This window comes from Saccopteryx bilineata, chromosome 10, assembly GCF_036850765.1.
Source record: "Saccopteryx bilineata isolate mSacBil1 chromosome 10, mSacBil1_pri_phased_curated, whole genome shotgun sequence".
NCBI lineage: Eukaryota > Metazoa > Chordata > Mammalia > Chiroptera > Emballonuridae > Saccopteryx > Saccopteryx bilineata.
Window position 1 is genome coordinate 9,737,190 of NC_089499.1, and position 24,415 is coordinate 9,761,604.

At 53.1% G+C, this 24,415-nt stretch overlaps 1 protein-coding gene across 1 annotated transcript; it reads right to left on the reverse strand.

Moving 5' to 3' along the window:
- Window positions 1–9,916: 9,916 nt before the first annotated feature.
- CLEC3B (C-type lectin domain family 3 member B) lies at window positions 9,917–17,713 on the reverse strand. The gene is made up of 3 exons (XM_066244767.1): window positions 17,458–17,713; window positions 13,489–13,587; window positions 9,917–10,364 (listed from the first exon to the last, which is right to left on the reverse strand). The coding sequence occupies exons 1-3, from the start codon at window positions 17,564–17,566 to the stop codon at window positions 9,964–9,966; spliced, it is 609 nt and encodes a 202-aa protein (XP_066100864.1). The 5' UTR covers window positions 17,567–17,713; the 3' UTR covers window positions 9,917–9,963.
- Between the last annotated feature and the right edge of the window lie 6,702 nt (window positions 17,714–24,415).

Below are 24,415 nucleotides of genomic sequence, written 5' to 3' on the forward strand. Positions count from 1 at the left end.
GGTCGACAGTGAAATGCTTTAAAAGCTGATGCCAAGCCATATGCTTGAATGCAGTAACTCCTGAGCGAGCTGTGCCCACGCCCATCCTGACACGCGCCCATTGTATTTAGAATGCAGTTTGACTCCTTCCCCCCCTCATGTTGCTTAAAATCTACCGAGTTTGAGGAATGTCAGGAGAAATCTTTCGTATAAGCACTGAGTGAAAAACACTGAGCTTGCTTCTTCTTCTCCCTACTGACCTCTGTGTTTGGTGTCCCGGCCAACACAATTAGGCAATTCCGGAGCCCAGCCGATGTGAGAAGGACCCCCGCATTGAGAGAACGGGAACCTGGGTCCCTCTCTCTTCACTTTACTAGGTCATGTGTTGGCACTGAGCCTCAGAGATGTGGTGACTGTCATCGTGGCAAGCCATGGACATAAAAATGACCACACGGCCTGACCAGGCAATGGTGCAGTGGATGGAGCATCGGACTGGGATGCAGAGGACCCAGGTTCGAGACCCCCGAGGTCACCAGCTTGAGCGCGGGCTCATCTGGTTTGAGCAAAATCCTACCAGCTTGAGCCCAAGGTCGCTGGCTCCAGCAAGGCGTTACTCGGTCTGCTGTAGCCCCACGGTCAAGGCACATATGAGAAAGCAATCAATGAACAACTAAGGTGTTGCAACGCGCATTGAAAAACTGATGATTGATGCTTCTCATCTCTCTGTTCCTGTCTGTCTGTCCCTATCTATCTCTCTCTCTGACTCACTCTCTGTCTCTGTAAAAAAAAATAAATAAAAAAAAATTAAAATGACCACACCGTGTTGAGTGCACGTCTGTCCCCCTCTGTCGTAGGCAATTGGACATGAGCAGAGGAGGACAAGATAGACCAGGTATGGAATGGCACCAGGGCGGAAAGCCCCGGGTCCCTAGAAACAGGCAGAGCTGGGAAAATAAGGACCTTGCTCCCAGGGTGCCCTTCCCTCCCCAGCATATTGCTGGTCATGCAGTGTAGACCCCCTGACCTTTCATATCACTGGTCATGCGGTTCGGACCCTCCCCTGACCTCTCCTCCCCTGGCGTGTTGCCGGCCGTGTGGTAGACCCCCCCCCTTAAAGGAGGAGCAAAGGGGCCGGAGAAGAGCCTCCTATGACTCCCATCCAAGCCCCAGCGTGACCGCTCCCCTAAGCACTCAGCCCTAGAGGTAACACCTGGGCCTCGGCTGTGCTTCAGCTCCAGGCCCAGGAAAGCAGCAAGGCCTGGCACCAATGCCATGGCTGACCTCAGGACCAGCTGCCATGAATGATGACCCCCTGCCCTGGTGCAGACCAATCAGTGGAGACCATGACCCGGGGGGACACACCTGGAAAGCTGCAGACCGTGGGGGGCGGGGAGTATTATGGGCCTGATGGGTTTCTTCCAAAATCCTAAGCTGATAAGCAGCCAGCTCCCCGAGTCAGTGGCTCTCAGGCGCCATAGCTTGGAATCACCCGGAAGGCTTTGAACCCTTTCCGTGCCTGGTCCCAGTCACAGAGGTTCGGGTTCCGTCGGTCTCGAGTGCGCCTGGGCATTTGCCCTCTCTCTGGATGGGGAAACAGCCTCAGAGAGAACGCCTAAGCCTGGGTCCCCGGGGCCCCCAGGGCTGCTCTGTTCTCCCCCCTGTCGTCGTCCCCCCCCCCCCCCCGTGTACACCCTCTCATCACCCCAGCAAGCTAGACTGGCTCATGGAAGCGGTGCTGGCGAGAGCTTAAACAGGCAGGGCCTGCAGGCCTGTCTCCCCGCTCCTCCCACACCCGTGGAGGGAATAATCCAGTGGGACTTGAAGAGACCGTGGAACTGCAGAGAAACCCCCCATGGCTGACGTGACAGGCTAGAAACATCTGACTCCAGCTGTGGGCTTAGGTTCTGATGCTGCATTCTCCAGTTCAAGTTGTGCAGTTGGAGAAACCACATGGCCCAGAGGTCGTGACTCCGCCGGGGTCACAGGACCAGAAGGGGCAGAGCTGGAATTGAACTCCAGGGTTTCTTCCTGACGCCAGGTCACTGCCAATGAGTAACTTCAACCTGTGTGAAGGCTTTCCTGGTTAAACTTGGCGATTACTTGGAAGAAACCCTAGCTTCCCAACTGTCTTTGACCTAGCTATTTGGCTTGTGTGTCCTTATTTGAAAATCATTTTCCTACCAATACTGCCCAATCTTTCCCCCCAACAACATAAAATAGGAAGAGCTTGTCTTAGAGCTCCTTAAAATGCCAAGTTTCAGCCTGACCTGTGGTGGCACAGTGGATAAAGTGTCGACCTGGAAATGCTGAGGTCACCAGTTCAAAACCCTGGGCTTGCCTGGTCAAGGCACATATGGGAGTTGATGCTTCCTGTTCCTCCCCCCTTCTCTCTCTCTCTCTTTTTTTTTTTCTCTCTCTCTCCTCTAAAATGAATAAATTAAAAAATTTAAAAAAAAAAAGCCAAGTTTCAGCCCTGGCCAGTTGGCTCAATGGTAGAGTCGGCTGGCATGTGGAAATCCCAGTTTTGATTCCCGGCCAAGGCACATAGGAGAAGTGCCCATCTGCTTCTCCATCCTTCTCTCTCTCCTTTCTCTCTCTTTCTCTCTTTCTCTCTCTCTCTCTCTCCCTCCTTTCCCCTCCTGCAGCCAAGGCTCCATTGGATCAAAGTTGGCCCAGGTGCTGAAGATGGCTCCATGGCCTCCGCCTCAGGTGCTAGAATGGCTCCGGTTACAATGGAGCAATGCCCAGATAGGCAGAGCATCGCCCCCTGGGGGGCATGCAGGGTGAATCCCGGTTGGGCGTATATGGGATTCAGTCTCTCTACCTCACTGCTTCTCATTTCAGAAAAATACAAAAAAATAAATAAAAATAAAATTGCCAAGTTTTCCACCAGGTGGGTGAGAACCTCAAGAGGCCACCTCAGGACTCACGGCCTAGCTCCTGGTGGAGGACCTGACACATAGTAGACACTCAATACTTATTAGTCGGCTGTTTGGAGAAATGGTCTGTGCATAGCTTCTTTAAGAAAGTGAAACTCATTCTCTAGTGAGCTGGATGACCTTGGCTGGTATGGGGAAGGAAAAATGATTTTCCTACCCTTCTAAATTTTTCTGGTTGGTCTAATAATTCAATTAACATTAGAGAGGTTAATACAAAAAAAAAAAAAAAGAACACGCCAAATTCATTACATATGGACCTATGTGAATTCCCTAAGAATAGGAGACTCCAGGCCAAATTGGGCAGTTGAGGCTTAAATAAAATTCTGGATTAAGGAGAGGGACGCAAGGGTCTGGGACTTCACAGGGAAGGTGGGCAGTTCACAGGTAGATGAGGAAGAGCAAATATCTGGTAAACAAATGGGACACAGAGGGAAGTCTTTCTCAAACCCTCCCCGCCTGCCGCTCCGAGGTCCTACTACGATGCTAAGGTGGTGCTCCCCTCGTGGTGAGCAGCTTCTTTCAGAAGGTAACCGGAGGGTCACCTTTCTTCCTGGGTGTTTGTTTCTTAAAAATACCAGCTCGGCCTGACCTGTGGTGGCGCAGTGGATAAAGCGTCGACCTGGAAATGCTAAGGTCGCCGGTTCGAAACCCTGGGCTTGCCTGGTCAAGGCACATATGGGAGTTGATGCTTCCAGCTCCTTCCTCCTTCTCTCTCTCTGTCTCTCCTCTCTCTCCCTCTCCTCTCTAAAAAATGAATAAATAAATAAATAAAACAAAAAACAACAACAAAAAAAATTTTTTTTTTTAAATACCAGCTCAAAACAATCAATATTCCCAAGAGGCATATTCTGTCAAACCCGCTGGCCCTCACCGGTCCCTTAACCTCGCTGTGCCCCTCAGTTCTTTCATCTGAAGATGGCACTGACCTTTGAGAGGCTTCTCGCCCGCTGTGTTCTCACGCTGCTGTGAGACACCAGTGCATTCTAGTGGAGAAAATGCTTAGTTGTTTTGCAGGTTGTGCCATGATTTTTAGCTTGAAAGAGTCATAAACCATGTCATAAATGAGTCACCCACAAAAAGCAGGTGATGTGGAACCTAACATTAGGCTTCAGAAAAAGCCCTAGAAAATCTGGAAGGGGGAAAGTGTTTTTAAAGGATCCCCTACCACCAATCACAAACGCACAGCCACGCACATCCCTGCCGACTCCTTTTTATAAACCTTTCACGCTCACATCATAAAACATCAGAAAAATCTCTTCAAAATTTAAGGACTTGAACCTGGCGGGAGTCAAGCCAACACACCAGAGGTCACAGATTCAACCCCATGGTCAGGGTTCACACAACAAGCAATCAATGTGTACACAACTACCGTATTTCCCCAGGTATAAGACACACGTTTTTAAAAAAAATTGGGGGTTTAAAAACTGGGTGTGTCTTATACAGTGGTTGTGGCATTTCAAATGCCATCAGTGGAACTGAGGATGAGGCAATACATGAAGACAGTGATTCATCATCAGACACAGATGAGGACAAGCTAATGGATGGGAGTTCTGACAGTGATGAGGAGTTGTATGAATTTTATGATGAAGAAAACTTGAGTTCAATAACTTTATGTAATACATTTTATTTCAAATTTCGGGCACCAAAATTAAGGTGCGTCTTATACATAGGGAAATACGGTAAATGGAACAACGAAGTGAAACTATGAGTTAGTTGGTGCTTCTCTCTCTCTCAAATCAATAGAAATAATTTTTTTTAAAGATTCAAGGATTGAATGTATATAACAGACAGTATGTGGCCTTTGGAACTCAACAGATCTATGATGGAATTCCAGCCCATCAATGGATGTTCTTTGAAAAATTATCCTCTTCCCACGTCACTGTCCTCAACTATAAAAGAGGTTTAGTAATGTCTGTCTCCTAGGTAATTACGAATATTAAATGAGGTCACGTTTGGGTTGCTGCCAAGACATTGTAAGGGGCTTCCGGGTCTGTACCGAGCACACACATTGCACATTTTCTTCATTTTTATTAATATCTCCTTTTTCTCTTAGCGAAGCCAGAGTCAAAGGAAGAATGTGCTGCAGGCTGAGGGTGTCAGGGACACAGCAGTACGGTGGTGCTTTCAGTTGAAGTGAAGGTGTGGATAGGTGTGAGTGGGAGAGAAGATCACACTCCACCCACCAGCTCTGACCAAGGCTTGGACCAGTCTTCCCTGCGGCTCAGCGCGAGGTTGTGCAGAAAGGCTTCGGTCCAGGGAGGGTGGGAGAGACGTGGGCCCAGTGGTGACGGAACTGGAGGGAAGGGGACAGATGGGAGAGTTCTGATGCTTACGTGGATCCCCAGTGTGACAGGCACTGGGGCACAATGATGCCTCACAGATCTGGGGCTTGGGTGAATGGGTGGATGGGGACCTCCCATGGAGAGGTGAACTCAGCAACAGCAGCAGACCTGATGGGAAGGCACCGCGTCCCCTTCTGAACATGCTGACTTAGGTGCCTAAGGACTTCTAGGCGGCAGAGTCTACCGAGCATCTGAATTTGTACCCGTTTAGAATTCAAGAAAGAGAGAGCGCTTCCATCCCATTCCCCTTCCTCCCACACTCTTCTCCTGGTCCTCACATCTCCCATTACCTCATCGCACTCACAGGCTCTCCATTCTTTAAACGTTTCTTCTCTCGTTCCACTCAAATTCTGCCAAAGGGCCCTGGCCGGTTGGCTCAGCAGTAGAGCGTCGGCCTGGCGTGCGGGGAACCCGGGTTCAATTCCTGGCCAGGGCACATAGGAGAAACGCCCATTTGCTTCTCCACTCTCCCCCCCTCCTCTCTGTCTCTCTCTTCCCCTCCCGCAGCCAAGGCTCCATTGGAGCAAAGATGGCCCGGGCACTAGGGATGGCTCCTTGGCCTCTGCCCCAGGCGCTAGAATGGCTCTGGTACTGGCAGAGCGACGCCCCGGAGGGGCAGAGCATCATCCCCTGGTGGGCAGAGCGTTGCCCCATGGTGGGCGTGCCTGGTGGATCCCGGTAGGGCGCATGCGGGGGTTTGTCTGACTGTCTCTCCCCATTTCCAGCTTCAGAAAAATACAAAAAAAAAAAAAAAAAAAATCTGCCAAAGGCCCTTCCCTCGCCCACCTCCAATTTAACACTTTTAAATATCTGAAACGTCTTCAATCCAATTGTTTTACCCACCTCTTAATTATTTTTTTTTATTCATTTAGAGAGAGGGGACAGAGAGAGAGAGAAGGGGGGAGGATCAGAAAGCATCAACTCCCATATGTGCCTTGACCAGGGAAGCCCAGGGTTTTGAACCGGCAACCTCAGTGTCTTAGGTCGACACTTTAACCACTGTACCACCGCAGGTTAGGCTTACCCACCTCTTTATAACATCCCTCATGAGAAAAAAATAAAAGAAAAGGAGCAATGGCCTGTGGTCACTGCAGGATATGAGGTGGCCAGCGCAGGGTATGAGCTTTGCTCGGACATAGAGGAAACAGGCCCCAAACCAGCTTTCTTTTCTGGAGAGGAGTCTACAGAGACATTCCCAAGAACAGCTGGGCAGAACACTGGACGCGGGGGTCTTAGAGATCATCTAGCCTAAACCTCATGTTGCAGATGAATAAACTGGAGACTGCGATGCCCCACAGGCCTTCTCCAGGATCCCAAAGCAAGTGCCACCAAGACCCGACCAGGTCTCCCATGGCACCCCTTCTCCACTGGGGGGGGTCTCCATTCTCCATCTGCACTTCCTCCCTTGGCTCTCCTGCCCCTCGGCTGGGACAGCCAGGCTGGGATGGCCAGGCTGAGGAAGGCTGCAGGAAAGGCCAAACGAAAGGAGGATTAGGAACAGGATCAGCTGCAGCGATGGGATGAGGAGAGTTCAGTCACCTTAGTAAGGAGCAGACGCTGACGGAGAAAGACCCTTTACAGAGACTGCCGCCGCCTGCTCAGCCGTTCTCCCTGCCAGAGAGGCACTCATTCTTCCAACGTGTTGTTCTCAGAGCAAACGTGTAGGCTGAGGCCAGCGCTCTGCAAACTCCCTTCACTAGCATCCTCTCAACGCACTTACTGTTGGCACACAACTGAGCAAACATCACAGGTCTAGTGCCTATTTTTACAAACATGGATTTTTCTTTTTTAATTGGTTCATGCGGCATAGAATGAAGCAGAGCTCAGCATCGACGTCAACTCCATTTTTTGCTTTCAGGGCTGTAAATGTTCAGAAACACTGATCAGATAAATAAGTTGATGGGATGGAAACAAGCGATGCCACTTAATCCTGGAACTCCTCAGGTATGGGCCAGAAGTGCTCTCCACTGGAAACTTTGCAAAAGGAGGTTTATTTTTTTCTCAATCTTATCATTATTGTTAAATTTTATTTATTGATTTTAGAGCAAGAGGAAGGGAGGGAGAGGAGAGAGAGAGAGAGAGAAACATGGATCTGTTTCTGTATGTGCCTTGACCAGGAACCAAACCCACAACCTTTGCTTATTGGGACGACGCTCTAACCAGCCAGGCTATCCAGCCAGGGCACAAAAGGAATTTTCACCCAGTTTTTTGCTTCTTTAACATCTACACCAATATTTCAAATTGTCCCTTTGTGTGGCCAGGCAACACACCCTGGCAAAGAGGGAAAAGTGAACGTGAGAGAGGACCCAGTTGTCACTTCCAGGAGAGCGACACTGAAGTTGAAGATCTAGAAATGAACTCCTTATCATTGGGCACCCTGGAGAATTCTCCAAATTTTGTACCGGGACCAGTGAAGTGAGTAACATACTCACCTGGGGTACAAATTTTAAGGAAGCACCAAAAAAACTCAGTAATCATGATACCTAATGCTTGAATGAGATATTTTTAAAATCAAAATTAATACAAAAAGACCATGATGAGCACAACATCAAAATTTAAAATAAAGATTCCAGGACAAGTATACCCAGCTTGAAGTCCACGGGTCTCAGTGTCTGATCCATACCAGTGCTGTTGGCTTAAAGATGGATAACGATTTTCTTGCCCATAGTGCCACCTGCTGGCAGTGAGTCATTCTAGCAGCCTCCCACCAGGTGCCCCAGAGAGGCTTCACCACCAGGACCCACGCTCAAGCACAGAGGCGTAGTGCCCTCTTGCCTGCAGCCACTCTATGCAGGAACTTTTAAAGACTTCTGGCCACCTACTTCTTGCTAGATGGCTGAATGGGGTAAAAAAGAGGCCAGGACTCAGTCGCGAGACCTAGATTTGAGTCTTAGACCTAGATCTGAGCCTCTGGCTTGCTGGGCTTTCTTGAACAAATCACATCACCCTTTGGAGCCTAATTTCTGCACCGATAATGGATCACATATGATCCTCTTCCCATAACTGTGGGGAATGACAACAAGATGCTTTCTGTGACAATGCCAAGCAGACTGGACTGTAGTATGCCGACCACCCACTACATTGGGTCAAATCAAACTATCACCCATTTTTAACGGAAGGCGAGACACTCCAAAACAACCAGGCGGTGGACGACACCACGGCTGATGGGATGAAGAAGGCTTACCTTCCCCCAGGTGGTGTCACCATAGCTGGGCCGGCTTGATTGGAAGGGCCAGGTCATGATGGAAGCTGGCCAATGGCCTCTGGGGAGCAGTAGGCCACTTCTCTGATGTTTTATCTCAGGAAAATCTCGGCTCCTGAAGCACGCATCACAGTGATGCATTACAGTGACGGCAGAAAGGTGAAGGCCCTTGTCATCAGCCCGGGGTTCAATCTGGCTCTGCCACTTACTGGCTGTGTGACTGAAGGAAGTCACTTAACTTTCTCGAGCCTCAATTTCCTTTTCTAAGAAATGGGGATAATAACACACTTGTCCTTGGTGAGTAGGATTAAATCAGACAACATCCTTAAAGTTGCTGCAATGTAGTGAACTCAGTGACTGGGAGCTATCATTGTTAACATGGAGCTTTCTGTGAGGACAGGGAAGGAGGGGGCACATCAGTCAGGCAAGGTTGGCCATTGTCATTTTTGGCTTCTGGGTCAGCCCCCAGGGTATGTTGGGCAAAGAAGGGGGTGCAAATCCCCCTGTGGGCAGTCTCTGCTCTCACCCTCATCCCCAGCAGGACTGAGCATGTCCCTGCACCCCAGAAAAGGATCCACGACAGGAGGGGTCAGAATGCGGGAGGTTTCTCCCCTGCCCTGAAGTTGGGGAGGCGCTGCTGGATTTCAACACAAGGAAGTGGAATTCACAAAAAGAGCCTGGAAATCTGAATACCGCGGTTCCTGAGATAACAATATTGTACCAGCGTCCATTTCCCGACCTTGGTAACAGTGCTGTGCTTAGGTAAGAAAATGGCCCTGCTTGCCTGACCTGTGGTGGCGTAGTGGATCAAACCTCGACCTGGAACACTGAGGTTGCAGGTTCAAAACCCTGGGTTTGCCCAGCCAAGGCACATGTGGGAGTTGGTGCTTCCTGCTCCTCCCCCCTTCTCTCTCTCACTCTGTCTCTCTTCTCTAAAATGAATAAATAAGTAAAAATAATTAAAAAAAAAAAGAAAAGAAAATGGCCCTGCTTTCAGGAAACGCACAGATATTCGGGGGGGGGGGGCATCATGCCTGCAATTTGCTGTCAAACGGCTCAAAAAAAAAAAAAGAATAAAGCAAATACGGGGAAAATGTTAATGTTTGGAGAATCTGATTGATGGAGGTACAGGAACTCTTGCAACTTTTCTGTACATAGGAAATGATAGGAAAAACAAAAGTTGTAAAAGGAAAAAGGCAGCAGCAGGCCGGTTCTCTTTCTCTCCCTCCCCTAAACCTTCGTCTCGAGAGTCCATTGGCGATGTGAACCACCTGTGTCCGGCCGCCTTCATGGCCCTCCCCCGCCCCGTCCCCGCCCCGGGCGCCCGCACAGCCGCAGCCGCTCTCCAAAAGCTGCACCAACTTTATTTGAACAGGAGGCCCCAAGCGCTGGAGGGTGTCTGCGAGCAGCGCCCCTCCTCCGGCCCCCAGACCCCGCCCCCCCCAGGCCCCCGGGAACGCCCCTCCCGGCCACACCCAGCCCCTCCTCCGGGTCCCCAGGGCTACACGATGGCGAACTGGCAGATGTAGGGCAGCTTGTCGCGGCAACGCTTGTCGAACCACTTGCCATTGGCCGCGCCCGCCAGGGCGGCGCAGTTCTCGGCCTTGCCGCCGTCGGGCTGCGCCGTGATCTCCGTCTCCCAGTTCTTGTAGGCGATGTGGCCGCCGGTCATGTCCACCCAGGTGCCCTCGGTCGCCATGTCGTTGAGGCCCAGCCAGATCTCGGCCTCGGCGCCCACGCTCTGGCGCAGGTACTCGTACAGCGCGTCGTTCTCCGAGCCGGTCTGCGGGGTGCCCAGCGTGCCCCCGCGCGAGATGCAGTCCTCGCTGGCCTCGTGGAAGGTCTTCGCCTGGGGGAAGGCCAGGAAGCACTTCATGTGCACCTTGGTGCCCTTCAAGCAGACTAGGAAGGAAGGAAATGGCCGTCACCAAGGTCTCTGGGTCCGGAGCCAAAGAGCCAACCGCCAGCGCCGCCCACCGTCCTCCATCCGTCCCAACCATCCCAGTCCTGGACCGTCACCACGCCCAGGCCGGAGGGCGTGCTGTGGTGGGCACTATGCAGACGGAGCCCAGGTCCCCATTCAAGAGGTCCTGGGGCTCCTGCCGCCTCTCAGCCTCTCAGCTGCAGAGGCCCCCTCCCGAGGCCCTACCCCTTCCCAGAGTCCCATTACTGCAGGATGGAGGAGTGCAAAGGGAATAGTTCTGAAGGGTCCTTACCCTCCGGGTGAGGAGGCTGGAATGTGTGTTTATTTAGGAGCCTTAGTTTATAACATAAATATTTGGACAGATGAGGCATATGCATCCATTTGTCCTCCTGCCACTGATCCTGAAAATGTCAGGGGCGGGTCAGCACTCCACCCCATCACATCCCCTTGCTCAGTGGGATGGAGTTACTTCTACTCCATTCATTCGATGAACATCTGCACCTCTCCATAGGCATCTGACCCTCCTGGAACTCTAAGCTCGGGGTCTGAAGCACCACAGAGGTGACTTTACTCCCGGACTCTGTCCCAGTTCAGCCATTCTGCCTGCTATCCCACAGCTTGTCCAAGCTGGCCTTCATGGCCCTTCCCAGCCTGGCCCTATACTGCCTTCCCTCCCTGCCTGTGATGGCTGCCTGGACCCCCTTGGAGGAAGAAGGATGCTAGAAGTGCTATGGCAACACAGCCCTTAGCTCTCAGCCCCCTTAGGAACTGCCACAAGGGGAGACAGCCACCTCACCTAAGGCCATGCCCCTTCCCAGGGCAGCCTGCACCCAGCCTGCACGGAATGAGCCCCAACTCAGGACAGCTCTGAAGGGCCCTGTGGTCCGGGCCCCCTCTGTAGTCAGCCGAGGCTTTGGCTGAGACTGCAGTGCAGAATTTCTCTGCCCACTCCTGCTTCCTCTGTCCCCTCCCTTCCCCAGGAGCAGATCCTAACAGTGCCCTAATAAAGCTTCTGCAGACTAAGTTCTATCAGGCCGCTTTCTGGGCACCCAGCTGCCACACTCCCTCCAACACAGAGTTGGTCCTCAGTGCTAGTTCTCAGTGCCTTACCCTCCTCGCTGAGGGTCTGTTGCTGTGCTCTATTCCTGACCCCTAGATTCATGCTGCCCCTCCCCGTCCCTTTGCTCCTCCCATGCCCTCTGCTTGTGACCCCTCTTTATCTTCCTAGGCGTCCTTTATGGGTTCCTGTAAACACACCGACTCCACGAATATATGAAGTCTTCTGGCGGGCAGGACCCAGGCTGGGTCACCTCTGCCTCCTTGTGCCTGGCCGAGGCATGCTGGGTGGGGACCTCACATGTGGTTGCTGATTGGGGGAGGGAAGGGGCAGATGGCTGGAGGGGGGCTGGCTTCCTAACCCCTTATCCCTTTGGCTAGGTCAGCAGAGCTCAGGCTTGCTTTGGGTAGGGTGTGGACAAGGTGACCCCATAGTTCATGATAGTAAAGGAGGGAAGGATGAGAGGGAGACGGGACTCAGGGAGGCCAGGAGACTGGGGGCCTCCTGGGAATCAGCAGAGAAGAAGGGGGTGCTGGGATTTCCCCATGCCGTGGGCTTTGTGCAGAGAAGTCCCCACCACATCCCCTTACCTCAGGGGGAAAGTGGCATCTGGGTCACATGGGCTTCGCACAAGGACAAAGCTTAGACACGTGAGAGACTTGAGAGCTCGCGCTGCAAATCTATCCCCACCCCTTCCACTTTACAGATGAAGGAACTGAGGCCCAGAGTGGCGCTGTGCTCAGAGACACTGGGGTGACCCAGACAGCACCCCTTCCCACTCTCCTCTCCTGTCAGTCTCTACTGCAAAGGCTGGAAGAGCTCCCCCGTGCATCGGAGCTACAGTGATCATATGCCAGAGCTCCGACAGGCTGCAAACAGACCTTCATTTTCCTGAGAAGCGGAACAGAGGCAGCTGGTGCACCTTCCTTCCTCCCTGCCTTTAATGCACTCGTGATGCCTGCAATTGGGGCAGCCATCTTGGACCATGCAGTGGCGCTACCTACTTCCAGGTTCACTCTTTGTTTAAGCTGCTGTTCGGTTTTCTAGTACCGAAGCCGAAACGTGGTAGAGAGTTTCTTGCCAGAGCCCCCTTTCCCCACCTGCTGTCCCTTCCACAGAGATTTACTGAGCGTTGATACGTGGCAGCCGCTATGCTGGCTGGGCAGGGTGGCGGGAGAGGCAAGGGCAACCAAACCCAAACATGGCCCCTTTGTTCCTGGGGCTCCTAGTGCGGTGGGGGAGGCGGACCTAAGTCAACACACGAATATAACGTTACAGATTACAATAAATGAGAGAAAGGAAAGACCATCATTCTGTGAGAGCTTAGAACTGAAGCGCATGATGGAGAAAAGGGATTAGACTTCAAGATGGTGACGCTGGAGGTATTTACTAGCAGTGCTGGGGCAGATGGCCATGACGGTGCTCCCAGGCTCCGCAGCTGTACGATCCGGTCCATCCTTGCTTGGCTGGTCAGAGCAGGACCAGCAAGACCCAAGCCCGCCTCTCCTCACACCCAGTGCACACCAGGCAGGCTGCTCCCATTCAGGTCCCAAGCTGCACTAAGCAGCAAGGTGAGGGGGAACAAGAAACAGGAGGACCTCTCTGTGCCTCAGTTTTCCCATCTTTAAAATGGGGGCGAGAAATCCTGCCTCAGCATAATTGTGATGGGTAAGAGTGATAGAGCCAGCCAAACGCTGACACACAGGGGGGTGAAGCTGACACAGCCCCTAGGGCAGCAGGGCCTGGCTGAGTGGGGGGTCTCCTAGGAGCTCATTAGGGTTGGCTGCTACCTCTGCTCCCCAGAGAGCTCCAAGGCTCCCATACCCGGTCGGTGGTGATGGATTCCTGGGGGAGAGCTGTCCTTTGGAACATTCCCTCGCCCGCAGGTCAGAGGGTCTTGCCGAGAAGAATCAGGCTGAGTAGGCTCTCCCTGAACCGGGTGCCCTGGCCCCCAGGGGCTGTGGCATGGGCCGGAAGCTGCAGGTGCGTTGCTGGCAGCCTGTTTGAGCCCTGCTCTCTGGCGCACTGCTGCCCAGCGCACTCACCCGTCTGCAGGGCTTGCTGTTCCTTCAGCAGGGCCACCTCCTGGGCCAGGCTGTCCAGCTGGCTCTTGAGCTCCTCAAACATCTTGGGGCTCACAGCATCTAGGATGAAGTCAGAAGGACTTGGAAGTGATCGCAAACATGAGGAAGGCCATACGGGCAGGGCAGGGGCTGGGGCGGGGTGGCTCCTACCTTCCTCAACCACAAAGGGCAAGGGGGAATGACTCTCCTCGGCCTAAATCTCTCGGTGTACCTTGTCTCTCTCTGTCCTTGCTGATGATGTGTAAGTAATTGCTGTGATCTTCCATCTGCTAGGGGGATCTCTCACTTGCTTCCGCTACAGGGAGACCTGTACTGCGTCTGCTCAGGGACATTGCTTGGGATCACATGGCATTGGGGTTGACAGGGGCTGGGCTGGGGGTGCAGGCAGAGTCTTCAGTCCTCCCCAACCACCACCACCCCCAGCTCCAGAAGGGAACAGAGCACAGGCAGCAGGCCTGGGGGCCCTTGAGACCTCCCAGGTTCACCTCCCCAGGCTGAAGGAACGAGACCCAGCTCAGCAAAGCAGGAGCTACAGCTGGGGTCCGAGTGTGGCTGCACGTGTGAGTGAGCGCCCGGCTCGGAGGTCGCAAGGATGGGGGTGACCTGGAGCAAGCTGCTCAGCCTCTCTGGATTCAGTTTCCTTGTCTGTAAGGTGGGAAGGCTGCAGCCTCACCGCAGAGGACTCTGCAGGGGACTAGAGACTAAGAGAAAGTACATGAACAGTGCTGGGCTCACGACCAGCTCTGTGACTCGGGTCATGTTTCTACACCACCGCTTCACAGACAGGAAACTGAGGCCAGACTGGAGCAAGTCTAAGCTCACAGAGCCGGCAGCTGGCAGGGCTGGCCCGAACCCAGGGCCACATGGCTCCAAGCTTGGTCCCCATCGCTGACAGCACACAGATTCCTCACGGGAGCACTGGGCCTGCTGGAATTATGCTGGGAGCCGGTTCTAGGGGAGGTCTTTCTACATGGAAGCTGAGAGCTCTGTGGGTAGACCTGTCTATCTGAAATCCCAGGGACTTTCCTGGGGGCTGTGCTCAGCTCGGGGTGAGGGCGGGGAAGGGTCACGCTCCATCTGGCTGGGCATGAAGTCCATGGTCATGAGAGGTGAAGTCAGAGCTTTGTCCATCGAAAAGATGCCTTCGCAGGGGAATCTCAGGAAAGAAATGCAATGAGAAACATACTTGTATATAAAGATTAGTGATGTAACTCATCAAATATGAGGACAATGACAGCCAGATGAACAAGGCCCAAAAGGGGGTGTTTAGGGCTGGGAAACTAGCCTGGCAGGGTCACATGTGCCTCTGCTAGGACCTCTGCCTCGGCCAGCCCACAGAGCTCTGTCCCCAGTCACATGAGTGCCATGTGAGGTGGCGTAAGTCGGGCACTGCACTAGGACAATCAGCTAAGGGGACAAGTGGGGGCACATGTCCAGCCCTAAGCCTTGCCCTTGGCTGTGCTGCGTCAGACCACAGAAAGGGGTGCCTTTCTGTAATTTGTCAGTTCAGAGGGGTACCTTTGTAATCCACACCGAGGTGCCAGTGTGTGCAGGGGAGCCCTCTAGGGACTGGCCAGGAAGCCAGGTGCAAACAGTGCTCTACCCCAGGATGGTGGGTGAGGAGGGGCGTGTCTATGGCTTTGGGTGAGTGAGGAGGGGTGTGTCTATGGCTTTGGGTGGGTGAGGAGGGGCGTGTCTATAGCTCTGGGTGAGTGAGGAGGGGTGTGTCTATGGCTTTGGGTGAGTGAGGAGGGACGTTTCTATAGCTCTGGGTGGGTGAGGAGGGGCGTGTCTATGGCTTTGGGTGGGTGAGGAGGGACGTTTCTATAGCTCTGGGTGAGTGAGGAGGGGCGTGTCTATGGCTTTGGGTGAGTGAGGAGGGGCGTGTCTATAGCTCTGGGTGAGTGAGGAGGGGTGTGTCTATGGCTTTGGGTGAGTGAGGAGGGACGTTTCTATAGCTCTGGGTGGGTGAGGAGGGGCGTGTCTATGGCTTTGGGTGGGTGAGGAGGGACGTTTCTATAGCTCTGGGTGGGTGAGGAGGGGCGTGTCTATGGCTTTGGGTGGGTGAGGAGGGACGTTTCTATAGCTCTGGGTGGGTGAGGAGGGGCGTGTCTATAGCTCTGGGTGGGTGAGGAGGGGCGTGTCTATAGCTCTGGGCCAGGAATCTGGAGGCCCCTGCCCCACCCACCCCTCACTTTCAGAGGTGCGGATTCCTCATACGTGGGATCGAAGTGGATGTCTCCCAGGGCCCCCAGATTCTGTTCTGAGGGCCTGTGACCCCCTTTGAGGCCATCCTGCCCACCTGAGCTACAGGGCCAGGTGTGGCCTCGCGGCCCCTGTAGTTCCAGAGGCCTGAGCCCTCCCTGAGACCTCACCTCGGCCCACAGTTTTTCTTCCCAGGGATAATCACTGGTACTAACTCTTGTAAATCCTTCCAGAAAAATTCTATGCATAGACAGGTAAATGTGTACTTTCATATAAATCCCCCTCTCAAGACAAATGTCAGCATAACAGCCATTCCGTTTTGAACTTTCCTCTGTTCACTTGATAAACTGAATGTTGGAGATCATTTTCCCTCAGCTCTGTTCTGTTCTTTGTCACCGCCCCGTGGACCCTCCTGGTCCCAATGGGCCTCTATTGGCTTCACCAGTCCACGGTCACTGGAAATGGCGGAGCAGGCTCAGAGAGGGGCCTGAGGGCGGCCCTGCCCCTCTCCCGGCCTTGTGTCCTCTGCGCTCTTGGACCTGGCCTCCAGAGTCTCTGCCTGGAGCTCCCGCCTCTGCGCCCTGTGGGGGTGACAGCCGGTTCATTGCCATGGCGTTTCACGGTGTTGTCTCAACAGAGCTTGAGGTGACTTCACTGCAGGCAAGGCTCCAGGGGCAGGCCAGGCCGCAGCCAAGGCGACCCAAGGACACCTCGAACCCCAGCGGCCACGGAGGGGGAACAAAGCCGCTGCCAGTGTCCTAGTCTGAGTTTGGATGTTTTTATTACGTTAAGGCTGGGATATGCTTATAAGAACCAAGAGTTAACTTCTCCCTCCCTTCCCCTCTCCCCCGCCCCATGCATCAAGTATACTGCTCACCAAAATTAGGGGATATTTCAAAATGAATATGAAGCGATAAAACAAAGAAGCATTTGATTTTTCTTTATTAAATGAGAACATCAGAAAAACAAACAAGTCAAAGAAAGTTGTTCAATTATGCAAATGAGATGCAAAACCAACTTTTATTCTATTGGTGAAAATGCACTAGACAAAAGGCTGCAAGTACTGGAGTATTTGCACATTCCCCGATCCCCTAATTTTTGTGAGCAGTGTAAACCCTCTGTGCCAGGGCCCTTCACATGCTTCATATCATTAAATCTTTACGGCAGCCCTTGGAGCAAATGCCATGCTCCCCATTTTACAGTTAAGAAACCGAGGGTCAGAGATTTGAAAGCAGAGCCCATGGGCTTGCTCCGATGAGGGATCAGCATCTCCAGGCTGCCCGCCAAGAGGTTCGATTTCTTTAAGATAGTGAGGGGAAGAGGGGAGAGTAGAGAATGTCCGTTTTGCCAATCTGGAAAATTCTTTCTGACTGTGAGAGTCTGTCATCTTTACAGGTCTAGCAGCCGCCCCTGCTGCTGGAGAACGCTCCCAGGCATGGGGGGGGGGGCCCACTAGAAGTCTCCAGACTCTTCCAGAAGGAAAATGAGCCTGAGGACCAGGAAAGGACAGGATGGCCTGCCCCCTGAAAGAGGGAGCGGGGCCCCACGCCTTACTTACCTTTCTTCCTTTTTTAAAATGTTTATTTTAATGATTTCAGAGAGAGGAAGGGAGAGAACAGGAGAGAGAGAGAACATCTGTGCTCGGACCAAGAATCGAACTGGCAACCTCTGTGCTCCAGGATGATGATCTAACCAAACGATCTATCTGGCCAGGGCGCTCCTTACCTTTCCTGACATTTGCAGCCTTCTTGACCTTGGGGCTTGGTGGCTCTGCAGTGACCTGGGTCAGGAGGGAGAAGAGGCAGAGGAGCAGGTAGGCCCCCCAGAGCTCCATGCTGCCACACGGCCGGGCTGCTGCTGTGTTTGCAACGCGCCTGGGTCGGAGAGCACTGGCTGCCGCGACCAGGGCTGCGCGTCTTAAGCAGCTGCCACGAGGTCCTCTGTCCAGGAAACCCTCCCAGACTTGGCTGCGGTCTCGCCGAAGCAAAGCAAAACAAAACAAAACAAAAAGCCTGCAAGAGGGGGAAGGCCTGGGAGCCACAGAGCCTTGCCTCCCAAGGAACACCCACCCAGCCCCCTGGCCCTGCCTCCTAAAACAGAGCCGCTATTTTCTAGGATTCTGAAAAGTACACCATAGTCAGCAGAGCTCACACCTGGGGCAGGTGCAGTCACGCACCTGGCATTAGCTCAGGGAGGCCTCCCACCTGCAACATGACAGAATCCTGTTGTTTCCCCATGTTAGGGAGAAATTGAGGAAACTGAGGCTCGGTGACATTACAGGGCTTGCCCAAGCTGCCCAGATGTTAGGAGCAGCGCCAGTATTTAAACCCAAGCAGGCCAGCTCCAGAACAGGCCTGCTACGCTGGGGCTGACTGCCTGATGGTTTAGAACGTTTGTCACGGTGATTTGATGGCTCTTCGGTTAAAACTACAAGCGAGCCCTCCCCTTTCTTCACCTTCTATTTCTCAGTCCTGAGGTGGAGGCGAGGACACTGGGAGAGGGAGAGTGTTCAGAGATGGATCAGGGAGAAAAGAATGCCGGGGGGGGGCTGGTGTGGGGCCAGCAGGGTGGGGGGAGCGTCCTTGGGGAGCAGAGCCCTGCATGGAGTGTCGGAGCTCAGCGAGGAGGGAACAGGACATTTTCATAGACTCAAATTACATGCTTACAAAATACCTACTCATTACAAAGAGAAAGAGTAACCCTACAGTGGAGAAGCCTGGCAGACATTACCTCCATCAAGGGACCAGAGGGGAGAGGCTGCGTACACGCAGGGGCACCCACTGAATCAGTAGGTCTGTCGAAAACAATGGAAGCCAAGTTTCTCATCGTCGGAGGAGGGAGGTGCAAGTGTGGACAGAGAGGACACTAGAGGAATCCCGTGGTGTAGGACTAGAACGAGCTATTCGTGGGCCATTGTGGGCCTCCACACAGAAAGATGAATCTATAAATTTGGATGGAAATGTGCATCCTGTCCCCAACTGCCACAGGGAAGGTGCTGGAGCAGCAACCCCTCCAAAGCCTCGAGCACCCCTAGCACGCAAGTACCGGCTTCTCAATACAGCTTCTCACTGAGAGGAGCCAGGGCACCTCGGAGAACGGCTGACTCCAGAGCTGGGGCAGGAAAGATGAAAATCGAGGCTGGAACTAGTCATTTTGCCAAAAAGCAGGGAAGTGCTTAAGGGAGGAGGGAACTTGCCAGTATGACACAGAGCCAGCTTGGATTTTGGTCCAGGTCCCAAAATCAGGGCCAGTTTGAGCATCAAAATGGAGGCAGCAACAATAAAATAGAAAATAGTGAGTACACGCAGATGTAAATAAGTGAACACACTCAAAGTCTGAGGAGCAACGGGATCTTTTCACAGATGGAGAAGGAAGCGGGAGAGGGCGGAGGTCAGGCGGCACTCTGGGGACAGCACTGCGGCTGCCGCACGGGAGTAAGAGCCGGACGGGGGGACCTGGAGAGGTCGCAGACATGAAGCCCCAGTGGAGGTGGGAGCACACCATCACTCTTTCCTGCCTCACCGGGCAAGGGAGCTCTCCGCACCGCAGGAAGGAGACGTGCTTACAGGGCTTGTCATCAGCAGTGAGCCAGGCCTTTGGTTTTTTCTACCCTGCGGTTTCACACGTGTGCGTGCGTGTGTGCATGCGTGCGTGCGTGCGCTGCACAGAGCTCCTCCATGAGCGCCGGGAGTCGCCTGTGCTGTAAGATGACTTATGTAAAATCACAGCAGGGGAGGTGTCTTTCGGATTGAACCTCAAAGGTTAGGCCTGGCCTGTCCCCCAAGGAGGCTCTATACAGCCCAGGAGATGCACCAGCCGCTCCGAGAGCAGGCAAGTTCATCACAACCCATACACGTGCACACATTGCCAGTGTCTGTAGCACCCTCAAAATGGCATCTCAAAAAAGTACCCCATATCATGTTCATGTGTTCAAGGTGCTATTTCATTAACTGTAAGCACTGAAGCTGTATCACCGTTTTTGGGTAACCCTTACTTGGCATGTCATCATTGTTTCATTACTCGAGTGGCCCACTGTCTCTGGACCTTGGAGTTGAAGCAGGTTGGAAGAGGCCATCTGGTATATCCACCACTTGATATGGGATGTCGCTTCCATTGACCTGTCAGATGTCCCTCTGTGCTTAAATCCTTCCTGGGTCAAACAGCTCATTACTCTATAAAGCACTGGTTCCATCATTAGACGCGCAGCTTATCAAAGTACCCCACATGGTGAGGCCAGCCGGCCGGTGAAACATCCAACAGTCGTTCCTGGCACCAGCCTCTGGAGCAATCATGTAAGAGGCCCCCAAATATTTCAAACAGGCCATTGTGTCCTACTTTGTCTCTTCTCCAGGTTCCTTTCCCCTTTCTCAGCCCAGTGTTCCTCTATCATAGGGTTCCAGGACTTTGTGTGTGTGTGTGTGACAAAGACAGAGAGAGACAGAGAGAGGGACAGGTAGGGACAAACAGACCGGAAGGGAGAGAGATGAGAAGCATCAATTCTTCGTTGCGGCTCCTTAGTTGTTCATTGATTGCTTTCTCATATGTGCCTTGACCAGGGAGCTACAGCAGACCGAGTGACCCCTTGCTCAAGCCAGTGACCTTGGGCTCAAGCTGGTAAGCCTTGCTCAAACCAGATGAGCCCGCGCTCAAGCTGGCGACCTCAGAGTCTCGAAACTGGGTCCCCTGCATCCCAGTCTGACGCTCTATCCACTGTGCCACTACCTGGTCAGGCCTGGATTTTTTTTTTTTTAATTATTTTATTTATTCATTTTTAGAGAGGAGAGAGAGAGAGAGAGAGAGAGAAGGGGGAGGAGCTGGAAGCATCCACTCCCATATGTGCCTTGACCAGGCAAGCCCAGGGTTTCGAACCGGCGACCTCAGCATTCCAGGTCGACGCTTTATCCACTGCGCCACCACAGGTCAGGCAGGCCTGGATTTTTTTAACCTTCCGGAAAATCACCTTTGGATAGAATTTTGCTTGCTACTCTCCCATGTTGTGGCACAGCTCCTGGAGCAAAGCATGTTCCCAAGGGGCCCGCCTGTGGCCAGGGGCCTGTGTCTTGTCTCCTGCGGTCAGACTGGACACTATTCAGGAAGCTGTAGATGCACGGGCTCTATGTAGCAACCATGCCTCACTGTTGATGTACGGCCATTCAATACCAGGTTCCCTGTCCACCTGCAGCCCCCACCCCCTGGCCTGGTGTGAGAGCCACATTGCAGCCACCTGCAGTGGATTCACCAGCAGCCCTGAGGGAGTCTGCGGACCTCATCCTGCCAGCACGAAAGCTCCCCTGTGCTGGTGCCGTCCCCGAGGGCTCTGCCAGCCGGTAGGGCAGCTGGGGGGTAGTAGCTTCAGCCACGAGAATGATGCTGACACTCACGAGTAATCCACCCTCGAGGGAATGTCTCTGCACTACACATCACCCCCAGGACCCAGGCTTTTAATTCCAATTTCCCTGCACAAAAAATGATCTTAACAAAGCCCATGAGAAGCTCTAAAAGGCAGATTTCTGTTTTCAAGTTTCTTTCTGTTGTTTTGTTTTCTCCTCCAAACTGCTGAAGTCTGAGTTATGTGAAACAAGCTCTGGCCACCCCACCCATGTCAGCCCAAGCAGCATGAAAACTCCTGGCCCAACGTCCTCCCACCCCCCACCCTCACCCCACACAGATGTTTCCTTTTAGCTCTCTGGCCCTGTCAGCAGAAATGTGGCCCGCCTGTGGGGGCAGAGGCCGTTCCATGCTCTCTTCAAAGGTAAGAGCACCCAAAAGATTGTAAGGGCAATCTCAGCCCTTAGTCAAAGCCAAAGACAGGGGGTCTGTAACCTTGGCCTCAATGACCCTCGTTAGCCAAGTCCTTTGTTCCTTTCCAAACCTTGTTGGTCCGGTGCTCTGTCCTTCACCAATAAGGATTGCCTCTGCTCGGTCCGAGGTCTTTGCCTGGGTCTCCTAGTGAGCCTGTGCCTCTGGTCTGTGGACTTCACAAGGCTTCTGAGTTCGATGGCCCCTTCGGTGGGACACAATGGCTGGAGGGGGCCAGATGGGTATTTCCCTTCTTCCAGGTCAGTTAGGATCTGATAAAACCCTACCAGGTAAGGCTCTGGTTCAAGTTCCTCCTGAGGGCAGACTTTGTTAAAAAACAAAACAAAACAAAACAGATAAATGATTCCTTTATCCCCCTGCACAAGGAGGAAATTTGGAATTCTCCAAACTTCACTGTGAGAATGAGGCCGAGCCCCGGAGGTGAAGGGCACTGAAGCGTGGAGCCCCATGCCTGGGTTGCCCTGAGCTCTGGGTTTCTCCCCAGAAGCAAAGCCCGACGCGAGGACTCATGCCCAGTTTATTGGGGGGGGGGGGGGCTGGGAAGGAAGATCGTTGGCCACAGTCATGAGCATTGAGGTGTGGTCCCACCTGCATGTTTGGACGAGTGCTGGATACTACGTCTCAGAACGGTCTACCCGAGGACCCAATGGAGAAGCATCCCGCACTGGCCCTTGCCCACAACCCCTGTGGTGCTGGTTCTGGGATACTATACTTCGATGCCTGGCAGGCTTCTGCCGGTGTTCCGTGACATGTGTCGCCGAAGCCTAGGAGCAGACAGCAGCAGTCTACGGGAAGCATGGGAGGGAGTCTGCAGACACAAAGTGGACTGGAGCCTGCCTGGACCCGTCTGCAGCGGCGGCGGCCCAAGGCGAGGATGGAGGCGGCCCAAGGCAGTGACGCCGCAGCCTGCCGGAACCGGTTCCCTAGGCCTGGCTACACAGTGGCCCTTCTTCGGGGTGGGGGTGGAAATGATACTGGGATGAACTTTACATTTCAAGTTTTCAATCCCTTGTGTCTTGAATTATTCACTTTGGTTACATTCCCAGCAGTGGAAATATTAGGTCAAAGGGAATGAACATTTTCAAGGACGTTAATACACTCTGCCAGACTATTTCCAGAAAGTTTGGCATAGCATAGATTTATGCCCCACTGGCAGTTTACATGTGAGACCACCGAGTGAGCGATATGTAAACTGTTAAGAGTCTAAATTCATGGGTTTTACAGCTTGAATTTACACGATTTGGGAGATCAAGGAATCACAAATAAAATGAACTGATTTTAACATTCCATAATGTCGCATTCTCCCCTCCCCCCCAGTTCCTGGCTGACCTCTGGCCGACCTCAGGGTCCTTCTCCCTGACGCTTACTCCCCGGCACTGCGGACAGCTGTGGCCCTGCTGGAGGCGGCCTGGCTTTCTGCTGGAGGACATTTCCCAGGTCTTTGCCTTCAGTTCTCTCTTCCCTTATTCTCTCTGAGGGCTGCAACAACCAGACATTTCTAACAAATTCTCACCTGGAGGACCTCGCCCATTGGTGTTTTGTCTCATCTGTGATGTACACTTCTTACCAGCAGGGCGGCCTTCAAGGAGAGGTGTGTGTGTGTGGGGGGGACAGAAGCTGACATACTTCTCTCCATCTCCACTGTACCGCGAAGCCGGGCAGCCCAGGGAGAAGCTGCCAGGTGAGTGGCCTGGCGAAGCCCCACCCGTTTCACCTGTCTGATGTCTTTAATCACCAAGGCTGAAGGCTTCTAAACTTGACTCAAGTTCTCGCTGCCTCCTGACCACTGTCCGTGTTCTATCACAGGCAGTCAACCCGGAGCAGGGAAGGAGGAACAGGCTAGTTTCTGTGTCGTTGGGAGCACTGTCATGGCACCTGCAGGAACAATCGCTGGAAAAATACTAATAACGAAAACCAAGGCCGTGTCCTCAATAGGGCAGCAGGTCCCAGTCTGGGTCCAGGCAGGTGCTCCATCCGCAGGGACGGACCTGGCCACACTGGGCGGAGGTGCCGTGCCAGGACCTCTGGAGCCAGTCTGCAAGGGCTTCAGCTCACATCATGTTCTTTCCATCGGGCAATCAATTCCTAACTTCTTACCCTATTTGTCCGACTGAGTGGCAGAGAGCAGTGCCATGGCTAAACACTGTCCTTCATGAAACAGCTCCTTCTGCAGGGTTAAGGTGGACAGAGGAGGACCAGATCCCCCGAGGGAAAACGAAGTCTGCCCAAGCCATGAACAGACTTTCCAACACGCTGCACTCGGAGTAGAACACAGGCTCAGCGGGGAGTCCTCTGGGGCATCAAGAATGGCCCTCCCCGGTCCCCAGAGTATGAAGGCAGGCTGAGCAATCAAATTACAACATCTCTCAAGCAGCCTTCTTAATGCTGACAAAACAAGAAAAATCTTACAAAACACCAGGGAGTAGTTATAAAACACAAAGCAATTTCAAAACAGGGGTGATAAGAAAGGTTGGCTACGGACCAAAGTGGCCGCCAAGCCCCTCACCCTGGGGAGCTGGGCCTGGCTCTCCCGGAGGGTGGGAAGCCAGCACTGGGTGTCCCCAGGACTCAGGAGGGCTCAGCAGCCAGGGGAAGTCCCGGGTGGACACCTGGCACAGTGCCTCCTCCCTTCTCCTCCCCAGAGGACCAAGTGCTGCAGGCAAATGAATCTCTGTGTGTGTGATTCTTACACTGAGAGGTCTATGAGGGGGAAAAATCCATAAAATAGATATCATGAGCATTCCTTTAAACCATTTTTCTCACAGGTCCTTATTCTGGTGTGTGCGTTATTGTTTTGAACTCCTGCAGCAGGAGATTAAGGTGTCTCCTTGAGAAGGCCCATGATCAGAGCCTGTTCCCTGGG

Bases quoted from the DNA above. Each gene is read 5' to 3' on its own strand.
- CLEC3B (XM_066244767.1), bottom strand. From the start codon at position 17,566: ATGGAGCTCTGGGGGGCCTACCTGCTCCTCTGCCTCTTCTCCCTCCTG. The intron at 13,588-17,457 runs GTAAGGAGCGCC...ACTTCATCCTAG, and splicing joins GGCTGCAAATGTCAGGAAAG to ATGCTGTGAGCCCCAAGATG. The intron at 10,365-13,488 runs GTGAGTGCGCTG...CTTCCTTCCTAG, and splicing joins ACAGCAAGCCCTGCAGACGG to TCTGCTTGAAGGGCACCAAG.